The sequence below is a fragment of the Hydra vulgaris genome, chromosome 04, assembly GCF_038396675.1.
Source record: "Hydra vulgaris chromosome 04, alternate assembly HydraT2T_AEP".
NCBI lineage: Eukaryota > Metazoa > Cnidaria > Hydrozoa > Anthoathecata > Hydridae > Hydra > Hydra vulgaris.
The window spans coordinates 9,222,501-9,236,409 of record NC_088923.1 but is presented as its reverse complement, the minus strand read 5'-3'; the positions used below and the strand labels follow the sequence as shown (position 1 = coordinate 9,236,409).

Here is a 13,909-nt window from a genome sequence, read left to right as displayed (position 1 = left end):
ACCCGAAGATTGTTTGATTTTCTGATTTTTGCATTTACTTAACGGCAATAATTGTTCAAAAAAAAACCCAGCTGCGTCCATGTATTCTTTTATGATATAATTTTTAGTTAAAAATCGACGACTTTTTTTGCTTTTATAAAAAGACCAGTTTAAATTTAAGATATTTGCTAAAGGAATATAGTTTTTTTTTGTTTTTTTTTTAAATTTTATTTAAGACATCGAACCGTTATTTTTTAAATAAACTTTTTTGTTATTATTTTAATTTTTTGAAAAAAGGAAAAAAAAAGAAAATCATTTCACTATAAATACATAAAAATCAAATATTTAAGTATTCGATTCCAACCAAATGCTGCTCTCTTGAAATTGGAATTAATGATGTTTAGGAAGTATAAAGGTTGTTTAATAATATTAATTAAAATCAGCTGCGACTAGTTATAATTTAAACTTAAAATTGATTTTGAAAATTCAAGATTTTTGACTAATTTAACTCTTACTTTACAATGCATTGTGACGTGAAAAAATTTATTTGTCTGGAAACTTAAAGTTTTTATAATATTATATGATTATATGAAGCCTAATTAGTTGATAATTGCAGGAATTTGATTAAAAAATTGTAACGTTAAAAACTTAAAAAAGCCTTTAGCATAAAAAATTAACGTAGACACTATAAGAAAATTGAAGTTAGACACTTGCATATACTGTAAATGTTAAAAAATAGTTAAACTGTTAGTCACTAACATCCTGCATATAGACTTTTAGTAAACTACACTTACTATATTTTATATAGTAATTATTTATTTACTATTAAATAAATATTTAAAACTGAGAATTTATTTTTTATAGTTCAAGGTTAAAAGTTTATTCCTATTTTATAAATAAGTGCACATAATAATTTCTTCATTAATTTGAATAAAAAAATTAGCATAGTCAAATATGAAACATATTGTTTGGAAACAGCAAATATATATTTTTTCGAGAGTACTCATCGTTTTACATGCCAGTCTCAGTACACAAACTACTCATTCATAGTAGTCTGACAATATCTAGATTTATGCTACCAATTAGAATAGACTCTGAAGAAGCAATTGAAGCTCAGAATAAAGATAATAAAAATATTCGCTTACAAAACTCTCGTAAATTTGATCAAAAAGCTACAATGACGGACCAGTTCAATTATTTAATGCTTTCAAGAGACCCAATTCTTTCATCTCTAAACTATGCAAGATCAAAATCAAAACATAAAACAATAAATCTAGAAGAAGAAGAAGTAGATCTTCTTTTTCAAGTAACTGAAAAGGAAAAGACAAATGATGCAAATGATGATATATATGCGAATGAAGAATGTAATGAGATGGACGAGGATGATGATTTGATGATAAAAAAGAAAATTAAATGACCACAACGACATTATCGGATCATCTAAAAACGAAAACACTAATTTGTCATTTTATTACTATGCTGACTTTGAATTTATTGAATAAAGTTTTATTTATATTATTTTTACCTTTTGATTTAAAACGAAATTATTATGTGCACTTAATTGTAAAATAGGAATAAACTTTTAACCTTGAACTATAAAAAATAAATTCTCAGTTTTAAATATTTATTTAACAGTAAATAAATAATTACTTTATAAAATATAGTAAGTGTAGTTTACTAAAAGTCTATATGCAGGATGTTAGTGACTAATAGTTTAACTATTTTTTAACATTTACAGTATATGCAAGTGTCTAACTTCAATTTTCTTATAGTGTCTACGTTAATTTTTTATGCTAAAGGCTTTTTTAAGTTTTTAACGTTACAATTTTTTAATCAAATTCCTGCAATTATCAACTAATTAGGCTTCATGTAATCATATAATATTATATAAACTTCAAGTTTCTAGACAAATAAGTTTTTTCAAGTCACAATGCATTGTAAAGTAAGAGTTAAATTAGTCAAAAATCTTGAATTTTCAAAATCAATTTTAAGTTTAAATTATAACTAGTCGCAGCTGATTTTAATTAATAGTATTAAACAACCTTTATACTTCCTAAACATCATTAATTCCAATTTCAAGAGAGCAGCATTTGGTTGGAATCGAATACTTAAATATTTGATTTTTATGTATTTATAGTGAAATGATTTTCTTTTTTTTTCCTTTTTTGAAAAAATTAAAATAATAACAAAAAAGTTTATTTAAAAAATAACGGTTCGATGTCTTAAATAAAATTAAAAAAAAAAACAAAAAATAACTATATTCCTTTAGCAAATATCTTAAATTTAAACTGGTCTTTTTATAAAAGCAAAAAAAGTCGTCGATTTTTAACTAAAAATTATATCATAAAAGAATACATGGACGCAGCTGGTTTTTTTTTTGAACAATTATTGCCGTTAAGTAAATGCAAAAATCAGAAAATCAAACAATCTTCGGGTGGCATTAAGAAAAAGGAAGATAAGGATATTTAGAAAAACACCTCTAAAATACCAACAATTCTTAGACATATTATGAATAAATTAAATACAAATATATAACTAAAACATATACTTTTTATAAGCACTAAGTTAATATGTTTATTTAAAATAAAAATTGTCCAAAGCTTTTTTAATTGAAAAAAGTTTTTTAGATTTTGAACCTTTTTTTTAGATCACCTTTTTTTTTCTTAGAAATTTCTATAGCGTCTCCCCCCCTCCCCATTTGCCCTGATATTATCATTATTTAATATAGAGATATTAAACAATAAAAAATATTGAACTAAATAATGTAATCAATAATTTATGCTCTAACAATATCAAAAACATTAATTCTGAAAAATTGGTATAAAATAATTACTTTCACTAATTCTTAATAAACCAACATATGATTTGCACTTTGCAATCAAACTATTAAATTTATCTTTAAGTAAATTAATTTCTTCATATTTCCGAGCTTCAGCTTCTGTTATCTTGATTGTTCGTAATTCGTCATCTTTATTAAATTTTTTTATACTTATGATATTTCTCTCTATAATATTATAATATTTACTTATAACAATAATAAACGTAATATTAAAAATAATTTAAAAAATAACATACCCTTACAGTTATATCGTTACAGGTATATCGTTTGATATTAAATTTCTTTAAAAAATTGACTGCGCATGAATTTATTTTATGAGCAGCGCATGAAAAATATTTTAATAGAGGATCTAAATCTGTTAAAGCTTTTTTCATGTTAAATCCAGAGTTTGCTACAACGTATAGAGCCTAAATTAAAAAAAAAAACCTTGTATAATCCATACTTTTCTTGTGATATATTTGAAAAATTATATAATTGCATATTTGCAATTTATGGGTTAATTTTCTATAATTTTGTACCTTATTTTCGATATTCCATTCTTGCAATATTTCTTTGTATTTTGAAGTGATTTATGGAGATTTATGTGATTCGGTTAAGTGATATAAACCCAGAACTCAACTACAAAGACGATAATTTTTATCAACATAATGAAAAGTCGCACTTAAATAGGCTTCTTGTGAAATTGAAGTCCAAATATCGTGTGTGAGCGAACCATAAAATAAATAGTTCATATGATTTTGTACATTTATCTTTACTCTTTCATACTTAAAACAACATAGTTATATATATATGTATATATATATATATATATATATATATATATATATATATATGTATATATAAATATATATATATATATATATATATATATATATATATAAATATATACATATATATATATATATATATATATATATATATATGTATATATATATATATATATATATATATATATGCACATATATAAATATATATATATATATATATATATATATATATATATATATATATATATATATATATAAAATACTTACCATTTTTGAAACTAAAGTATATGATAAAAAATATATACATATATATATATATATATGTATATATATATATATATATATATATATATATATATATATATATATATATATGCACATATATATATATATATATATATATATATATATATATATATATATATAAAATACTTACCATTTTTGAAACTAAAGTATAACTTTTAACAAAATCAATAAAAAAATATAAAGAACATCTAGTTCTTGTCTTTTGATATTACAATTTAATGGTCCAAATATTTTATGAACAGATTTTAGATGCCAAATAATGTTGCGTGTGGAATCGTCGGACCATTTTATTTTCCATTTACTATTGTCCTCAGGATTCTTTGTTTTACAATGTTGACATATTACAAATGTATTAATTTTTTGAGGCAAATCTACATGATTGTAAACAAATGACTTACATGCTCTAAATTTTCTTTTTTCCCCCAAAATGGGAAAGTTTATGTTGTTCAAGCTATGTTCATTGTTTAAAAAATGGTCACTCGGAAGGACCCAACCAAGAACAATGCAACTATAGATTAAACATTCATCAACAATGATTTCATAAGTAGGAACCAAGAAATGCTTTATAAATTTTTTGAATGACATGAATCTCATGATGAGCTACCATCCAATTATCAGTTAATATGAGTTTATTTGCGCTATTTTTTAGTTCCAAGAAACTTTTGTAGCATTTCGAATTTAAAATTTTATCCCTTGCTCGGTCTTGTACAACAAGACCGAGCAAGGGATAAATTTTGATGTTTACGTTCTGACTGCTGTGAATTTTATGGTAAATTTTTAGTTGGTACTGCAAGTAACTTTAAAGTTTTTCTTTTGTTCTCTAAAATACAAAAACCAAAAGTTTTATTAATCGTGGATTTTTTTTCTTTATGGTAGATAATGCAAATAATTTAAATATTTGAATTAATTTTTAATCTTTATTTATTTGTAACTTTTCTTCATTTGTTTAAATACTTACTTGTTAATTCAGTATCATCAGTAGAAAAATGTCTTTCGCAAATAAAAATTTTTCCTGCAGCTTCTCGAACTTTCAAATCTTAATCTGCAACACGATATTTAAACAGAATATTAACTATTTCTTTCCTCCAGTTTGAGTAAAATTCGTCATTTCTCATAGGGATTTGAAATATGCTAACTCCTTTATACTTATAAGAGCAAGAAACTCCACATCCAGGAAAAGCACAGTTCTTTCCTGGCATAATGCTATAGTAATATTTAAAAAAAACTTTCTTCTGATACTTTAAACAAATGTTATTAAACACAACAAGGTTTTAAGATTTTTTTCTAAAACGTATAAAGTTTTGTTTGTTTTGCACCTACATTGATCACGTAACGCAAATTTACGGAATTTTAAGTTCAAACAAAGACATTGCCGGACCAGCGTTTACTTCTATAGACAATGCTGAAACGAACCTTTTATCTACGACTTAAATGTGGTTTAAGAAAAACGCCTTTTAAAACTTTATTAATTATAAACAAAGAACTATAATATATTAACAAATCTAAATCAAACAAATAGGATTTAAAAACATAGTCTACAGAAGAAGCACTTAATTTCTTATGGAAACCCTTTTCAATAAAAACTTCAGTTGTTTTTCAACGGATTTGAATATTTAATCCGTTGAATTAACGAAATTTCGAAAAATCCGTAAATAGTTAATTTTACTCCGTTAGTAATGTGATTTTTGGTTACGAATTACTTCGTTAATTTAACGCGAAAAAGTAATCCCTTGCTTTTTCTAACGGATTGTTTTTAGAATAATTATATATTTATGTGTGTGTGTGTGTACAAATATATAAATATATTTATATATATATATATATAAATATAAATATATATATATATATATATATATATATATATATATATATATATATATATATATATATATATATATATATATATATATATATATATATATATATATATATATATATATATATTAACTCATAAGCATTATATCAATATTTTTTTATTAAATCTTCTTTAGTAACTTTTACCATTTTTTATCATATTTGCACTTTACACTTCTAATAAATATCTGGATAACAGTCATGATTTTAAATTGCATATACCAATGTATGTTTTTTTTTTTACTCTAGATAAAAGTATTTTATAAAACAGCTAAGGATAACTGATAGAGCAGCCGTTGCGCAGTAGTTAGAATCCTGGCTCAAAATCCAGAGGTCCAAGGTTTGATGCCAGCTCTAGCCTAACAAGTGACATTGGTACATCATTAGCATGAACTTCTTGTTAAATGCTCTCCCGCGGTGCTTTGTGATATGACGGAAAGGACATCTGGAAGCACCTAAAATTAATACAAAAAAAAAAAAAAAAACTGATCATGTTGAAGATATTCAGGTAGTATAAAACATTTCGCAAACAACTCAAGCTTGTAAACGTAACTAAGCTGCACTGTTTCACAGTTCTTAATATCTTAATGCAATGGAAAATGTCTAAAATTGTTAATAAAAGAGATATTTTTGTCTTTAAATAACCGAGGCTTTCAAGGAAGAGACAGGAAGTACTAGATTTTACAATATAAATAGTAATGAGTTAATGGGAATGTTTAGCTGTTCTAAAGGAAGATTATCTAATGCAACAACTTGTTATATTTTACCCAAATTAAGAAAAAAATCTCAAAACTTTGGATAATCTTTATAGTTAAAATAAAGTATCAAGAAGAAATCTAGCTTTGTGGTACATTCAAATAGAAAAAAAAGTAGGATAAATTGATTGATGCATACTAGTATACGAGCAGAGATTTTAAAAAAGCAGTTACACAAATGCTAATAAATGGATGAAAGAGAAAAAAGATCGTTTGAACCAGAGTGCTTTTACAATCTTTAACTAAACTTAGAATTACTTTATATTGTCTATCAAGCACAATACATTTTGTGACATAAATCATCAAGTGATTTCGACGACGTGATGTCAAAGAAAATTATTGAGCGAAACATCTGTATTAAATGGCATAACAATGAGTAAATCTGATATATAATAAGAGAATAGAAAAACCTAATAAAATAAAAAAAGATAGAGAAGTTCACTCATGTTTAAGAAAATTCTAGTTATGCCAAGATCAAAAGCCAAGTTCAAAATTTATTTTAATTGCTTTTCATTCAGTAGCGATTTTTGGGTTTAAAATTTTTGAAGTTATAAAGCGGGGGGAGAGTGGGTCTCTCTCTCATAAGTTGATTTTTACACCACTTCGATATATAAATTCTTGTAAAACATAATTTTGATTGTATGTATTTTAAATTATATACCAATCTAATCTTTAATACTCCTAATAAAATTTATTTATAATGGGAATAGATTTTTAATACTAGGTTGTGTTTTAAACTGTTACCACCATATCTTCCTCAATTTTTGAAGTTTTCAAAATACACCTCTAATATTTGGTCTAAATATAAATTTGGTCGGAAAATAATAAAAAAAATTTTCAAAATGCACCTCTAACATTTGGTCTGAATAAATTTTAGTCGGAAAATAATAGAAAAAAAAATTTTAATTTTTTATTAGAAAGTACAATTTATATTGTATAATGCACTAATACATAAAGTACAATTATAATGCATAACGCACTAATACATAAAGACTCCACAGAAAGAAACGGCAGGATCACATTTTTTTATTTTGAGATAACTCAATATTAACCTTTTAATTCTATATAGCCTTTAAATTTTTAGAAAAAAGTGTAAGTTTTAAAGATACTTTGCAAGAGTAACTATGTTTTTTGCAAATAATGTTATATTTCTAATTCACGTGCACTAATTTTTTATTTTAGACTTTCTTTTTTAAGTCGAATTAAATCAAAAAGAAATGCTAGAATGTTTGTTAAATATGTTTTGATAAGATTAATTCGACAATTTATCATTTCAACACTTGGTTTTAAACAGATCAAACATCTTAGTCTTCAGGAAGAATTACTAAGTAATAGAGTCGTCTAGTTTTTTTTGAGAATTGTGAGACTATAGATTTCTATATGAAAAAATGTGATCAGATTTTTTTTAAGTTCAGGAGTAAAGCTCTTACAATGATTTTTATTTTTACCTTATTTATAGTGAGGCGACTGACCTATATAATAAACCATTGTAATTTTTATATGACTAATTTTATTGAAAACTTGCAATCTTATTTGTCAAATACAATTATTGAAACCTTATTTATCGAACATAATAAAAATATTTGTCTACTTCCAAATAGACATCTAGGTTTTTCAAAAGGTAGTGCAGAAGAAACTAAAAAGCCATAAGACGATGTCGCTCTATATGGAGCCAGATTACTAAACGTTGGTAATCTTACGCTTTTGCCGAGAAAAATGCCAAACCGTTGCCTAGAGATTTTTTTTATTATTATTATTTTTTTATTATTATTACTTATGTATTTCGCCAATAAGAAATAAAAATGTTACAAAAATGAAGCCATACAATACAACACTATAAAGGTAACAACACGCCTCTATATTAGTACAATTTAGATGCCTATAAAGCTTTTAATACCTGCAACTGAAATCTGCTATTTGAGAAGCACTACTTACAAAAAAGCCTTCCATTGTTCACAGTACACACAATTTTATTGCTTTATCTACCCGGTGCTGCAAACATATTATATCAAGGACGTACCTCAATCAGTTTAGTCTCTCACAAGAGGTGCGGCAAGGTTCTACTCTATCGTCTCAATTATATTGAGTTGATACTGAAAGCATTCTAAATGAAATAATTTCAAAATGTAAAGTAGGATCAATATAATTGGTATACATACGGGTATCCTTGAGTTCGCAGATGATGTAGCCTTGCTAAGTCCTACAATTTCTGGTCTTCAAGAACTGATTGGCCGATTTTAAATCTACGGAGTGGCTAATTTTATGCAATTATACACTGAGAAAACGGAATTTCTATATACTGCAAAAAGTTCCATTACAAACAACATTGTTCAAATCAACGGAACCTCAATATATCTTCGAAGTATATTAATGCTAGATTTCCAATGGGATAATGGTACTAATAAAAACGAGATCGGAACACTTTAAAAAACAAACTTAAATAAGCGTATAACTCAGTTTCAATCAGTTTCAATAGCTCGAATTGACGGTGAAATTCGATTTTGCCAGCCGTCAACAATGTTCATTTATAAAACTCATTAACAGCGCCTTAGCTTACACATAGACTTTAGCCAAATTTGGCATCAGTTCTCTTAGCAACATAAATGCTGTTCAAAGAGCAGTTTTAAACTCTTTTTTTTGTATCTCAAATTATGGTAAAAACTACCTGCATTCGTTTTTTAAAAGAGAGTTCATAGTTGATATTTTAACTATTCTACTTCCAAACAAAATAATTTATTAGGCTGTTAAAAAAAAAAAAAACTTGCAACATACTGATATTAAAGCAATTACTGGCAACATAAAAACTTTTTATTGCAAATGAAGTGGTTGCTAAATGTACTACTCTTAGTTTAAATTTGATCCAATGTATGATAAAGGGAGAAAAAATTAAGTTTACACAACCTATAACAGTAAATGTTGCAACACTATTATTGCAACAGCATATTGCAACAGTATTATTGCAACAGTATATTGCAACAGAATCGTTCCAGTTATGAGCAATACAGTTATGAACTTTATAGCACAAAGAGTGATTTTTAAAACTTTGATGGAGGAGAATGTTCCGAAAACACTAAACCAATCAAGTGTTGAAAACACACTATCTAGTAGCTAATACTTAAGGCTTACAACTTTGAAAGCCGTGTTGTTTTACTGGTTATACTTTTATAAAATAACTTTAATATAGTGTATTTTACCTGTAACTTCGTTAGGCGGGCGGTAAAGAGAAAATATAGTAACAATGATACAAATATATAAATACTGTGCTGGGGCAAGAAGAAGACAAATTTTGTCTTATCGCCAAATACCTTAAAATACAAATTTCAATAGTAAAAAATAAAAACAACTTAACTTTGTTTAACTAGAAAACATATATTACCCTATATAAGAGCTTAATAAACCCAAAAGTATAAACAAATCCAAATGTAAAAGAATTTTAATGTTATTGTTAACTATTTAACTATTTTTTTTTTGGAATTTTATTAAATTGGAAATATTTTTTTTAATTAAATTTTTTTATTTTTTTTATTTTTTAAAAGAAATAATAATAAAACAAAAAATTTTTATTATTATTTTTTTGTTTGTTTGTTTGTTTAAGTTTTTTTTTTTTTTAATTTGAATGAAAGATAAATAAACATCAATTTAATAAAACAAACGTGATTCTAGTCGAAAGCTTTAGATAAAGTATAATCAGAAGTTTTTGCTTAAGTCTTTTTTTAAATTGTTTATAATAAGAGATGGTTCTTAGCTCATTATTCAAAACCGTGTTCCATAGTTTAGGACATCTATTTGCAGTTGAAAACTTAGTAGCCAAATAGTAGATTTTAGGTTAAATGTAATTGTTTACTGAAAAGCGTGTTGTGTATAGATGATTTATTTTTTCCAAAAATTGAGTTAAATACGGTGGGTGTCGTTTTTTATCAACTTTGAACGTAAATAGCAAATTAGTGTGTGGAAAGCGTTCTACTATACTTAAAGCATTCTTTTGTTTGCTAAGCAGTTTGTTTATTTAGTGTTACACCAGGCAATGTTTGCATAATTTAGGTGGCAATAAATAAAATAAAAAGAAAATTGTTTCAAACAGGCTTGGTTTAACAACTGCTTAGCTTTGCATAGTAGATCAATATTTTTTGAAATTTTAATTGGATTTATTTATTTGTTCTCTCCAGGTCACATTTTCATTTAAAACAGCGCCTAATAACAACAATGATCTCTCTCTTATGATACAAGAGTTAAAAAAGAGATTAAAAAGTTTTAATGTAATGAGTTTTTTTTTATAAAGACGATGGAAGAGAGAATATTTTTTTTTGTTGTTGTTGTATTTATACATAATTTGTTCGCAATAAACCATTCAGTTAGTTTTACAAGCTCTTTGTTTACTGTTTCAAATAAAGAATTAATTTCTTTATTTGCCCAGTGGGCACGTGTTGTTCTGAGAACGCTCGTTTCACGGACTTTCAGACGTTCGTAAAACGTCCGATGGACATCCTCCGAACAACGCATGCCCACTGGGTGAATAAAATAAATCAGTATAGTCTGCATATAGAATTGAAGTTTTTAATATTTTCAAATTTACTCAAGCCATTTATATAAATGAGAAAAAAAAAGAGGCCCTTGGATTGATCCTTGTGGGACGCTACAGGTAATTGAAGTTGAATCCGTTTTTTCATCGTTAAAGAAGATGTACTGTGTCCCGTTTGTTAAAAAATTTATTAAGTGTATATAGAAAAATATTCTGATTTACCGTATCAAAAGCTTTACATAGATCAACCAAAAAAAAAAGGTAAATTTTTTTTCAATCAAAGGCTTTAAATATTTCATGTCCTAGGTGAATGATTGCATGATCGGTTAAATGACCGGATTTAAACCCAAATTTTTTATAGTAAAAAACGTTATTGGTATTTAAAAAAGAATGAAGTCTATTATACATAGCACATTCTAAAATCTTGGAAAAACAAGTAAGAACTGTGAATTGAAACATCAGAATTTGTACATCTGTAATTTGAAACATCACCTATTTTAAAAAACGGTGTAACCTTTTTTTAAGGTTTTAGGAAAAGCCCCATGTTTTATAGATAAAATAAAAATACTTAAAAGTGGCACTGTGAAATAACTTATTAATTTAATAATGACTTTATTACTAACATCGACATCTAAACTTTATCAAGTTGTAGTAAAGAGACTGAATTTAATAATGCATCTTCTGTAAGTTCATGATTTGGCATAAGAGCTTTATTAGGTATAAATGAAAGTTCTCCTCAGATGGTCCTAAGTACTAAGGTATAAATGAATATTTTCCTGAGATGGTCCTAAATACTATGGTATGTATGAAAGTTCTTCTGAGATGGTCCTAAGTACTAAGGTATGAATGAAAGTTCTTCTGAGATGGTCCTAAGTGCTAAGGTATGAATGAAAGTTCTTCTGAGATGGTCCCAATTTAGATGCTAAGCTTGATCCTTTATTAACAAAAAAGTTATCAAGGGTTTCTGCAACTAATGATTTATTTACAATTTTATTGTTAATAATTGTAAGATTTTTTGGGAGAGTATTTTTGTCTAGATTTTTATTTTTTTCTATTACGTCTGTAATTTAATGATATTCTATGTATTTTGTATATTATTTTTCTTTAATTTTTCAGAATTTTTTATCTGAACGTTTTAAAAAAGTTTCAAATAAATGCTTATAACTTTTATATTTAGTTTCGTTTTGTGTTTTTTTTTAATAAATGTGCAATATAGTCGCTGTTTCATTTTCGAAGATTTAAGAATTTCCTTTGTTGTCCATGGGTTTAAAAGCGTTTTTGATTTGACTAATTTGTAGTTTTAAGAAATTATTAGCTGTTAGCATTCACCGCGAGTGGACGTGTTTATTTATTTACTTACTGGTTATCAAAAAAAAAAAAAAAAATTCAAAATGGCTACTAAAAATTTTACATCTGCACAATTAAAAAATATTTTGGAAATTTATAAAAATACTATTATGAAGATGTTTAATGATAGAATTGAAAAACTTGAAAACAAATTAAACTCAGTAATTGACTAGAACAAGGAACTAAAAAAGGAATTACGCGAACTTAATAAAGCTGTTGAATTTGTGAGTAATAATTATGATAAAATAGTCGCTGATCATCAAACATCAAAAACATCATTGATAAATGAAAATGCAAATTCTACAATGATTAACAAATTGGCAGAACTTGAAGACAGAAGTCGACGCAACAACTTAAGATTCTGCGGGATTGAAGAAATTGAAAATGAAAGTTGGGAAGACAGTGAAAATAAAGTGAGGGAGTTTTTAAATAATAAACTTCAACTGCACGGAGACTTTGAAATTGAAAGGGCGCATCGAGTTGGCAAAAAATTACCTGAAAACAATAAAAAAAATAGATCGATCGTAGGAAGATTTCTTAACTACAAAGACAAAGCCACGATATTAGGAAAATATTCGACGATGAAATTATGGACTCAAAAGGTTTACATAAATGAAGATTATAGTGATCATACGCTGGAATTGCGGAAAAAAACTCCTGAATGAGGCAAAAGATATAAGGGCGAAGGGTAAGTAAGCTAAAGTTGTATATAATAAATTAATCATACGGGGATTTATAAAATAAATTCTTTGATCTCTTTTCGAATATGAAAAAACAAAAATTAAATGGATCCTAATAAAACCTTAAATTTTGAGTCTAGTTTTTATGATTTTTTTTGAACTAATGATATCTTATTAGAAGAGGAATCTGATCCTGATCTTAATTATTTTACTGATTCTGATGCTTTGCAAAATAAATGCAACTACTTTTATACCCGTGAAATTAAAGGGTTTCTTGATCAAAATAATATTAACACAATTCACATTAATATTCGAAGTTTAAAAAAAAATGTTGAAATCTTTAGTAATTTCATTGAAGAAACTAGTAATCTTTATAATATAATCTGCTTAACAAAAACATGGTGCAGTTCGGATGACGTAAATTCTTCTACCAATTTTGAACTGCCGGGTTTTAATCTAATTTCATTGGCACAAATAAGCGTGGCGGAGGCGTTTTTAATTATGTTAAAAATAACTTACAATATTTTACCCGGCATGACATGAGCATCACTGATGCTGATAAAGAGGTTTAAACGATTGAAATTTTAACCAATAAATTAAAAAATAAAATTCTAAGTTGCTGTTATCGCCCACCTTCAGGTGAAATTAAAAATTTTAATTTGTTTTTATGTAATGACTTTATTATAAAAAGTAACCGCGAAAATAAATTTATCTACTTATTGGGTGATCTGAATTTAGATTGTTTTCAATACCACGTCAATAATAACATCAAAAAGTTTTATAATGGCATTCTCGAAAATGGTGCGATTCCTTTGATTAGCAAACCGACAAGAATTACTCAATTAAGTGTTTCTTTAATTGAT

The 13,909-nt window shown here is 25.9% G+C and overlaps 1 protein-coding gene across 1 annotated transcript; it reads left to right on the top strand.

Annotated features, from left to right (window-relative positions):
- Positions 1–11,861: 11,861 nt before the first annotated feature.
- On the top strand, positions 11,862–13,031 carry LOC136079162 (uncharacterized). Its single transcript, XM_065794884.1, has 2 exons — positions 11,862–11,900; positions 12,540–13,031. Exons 1-2 carry the CDS (start codon positions 11,862–11,864, stop codon positions 13,029–13,031), a joined length of 531 nt encoding a protein of 176 aa, XP_065650956.1.
- Positions 13,032–13,909: the final 878 nt, after the last annotated feature.

Coding starts and splice junctions, on each gene's coding strand:
- LOC136079162 (XM_065794884.1), top strand. CDS start 11,862: ATGAATGAAAGTTCTTCTGAGATGGTCCTAAGTGCTAAG. Junction 11,901..12,539: donor AGATGGTCCTAAGTGCTAAG/GTATGAATGAAA, acceptor GTAATTGACTAG/AACAAGGAACTAAAAAAGGA.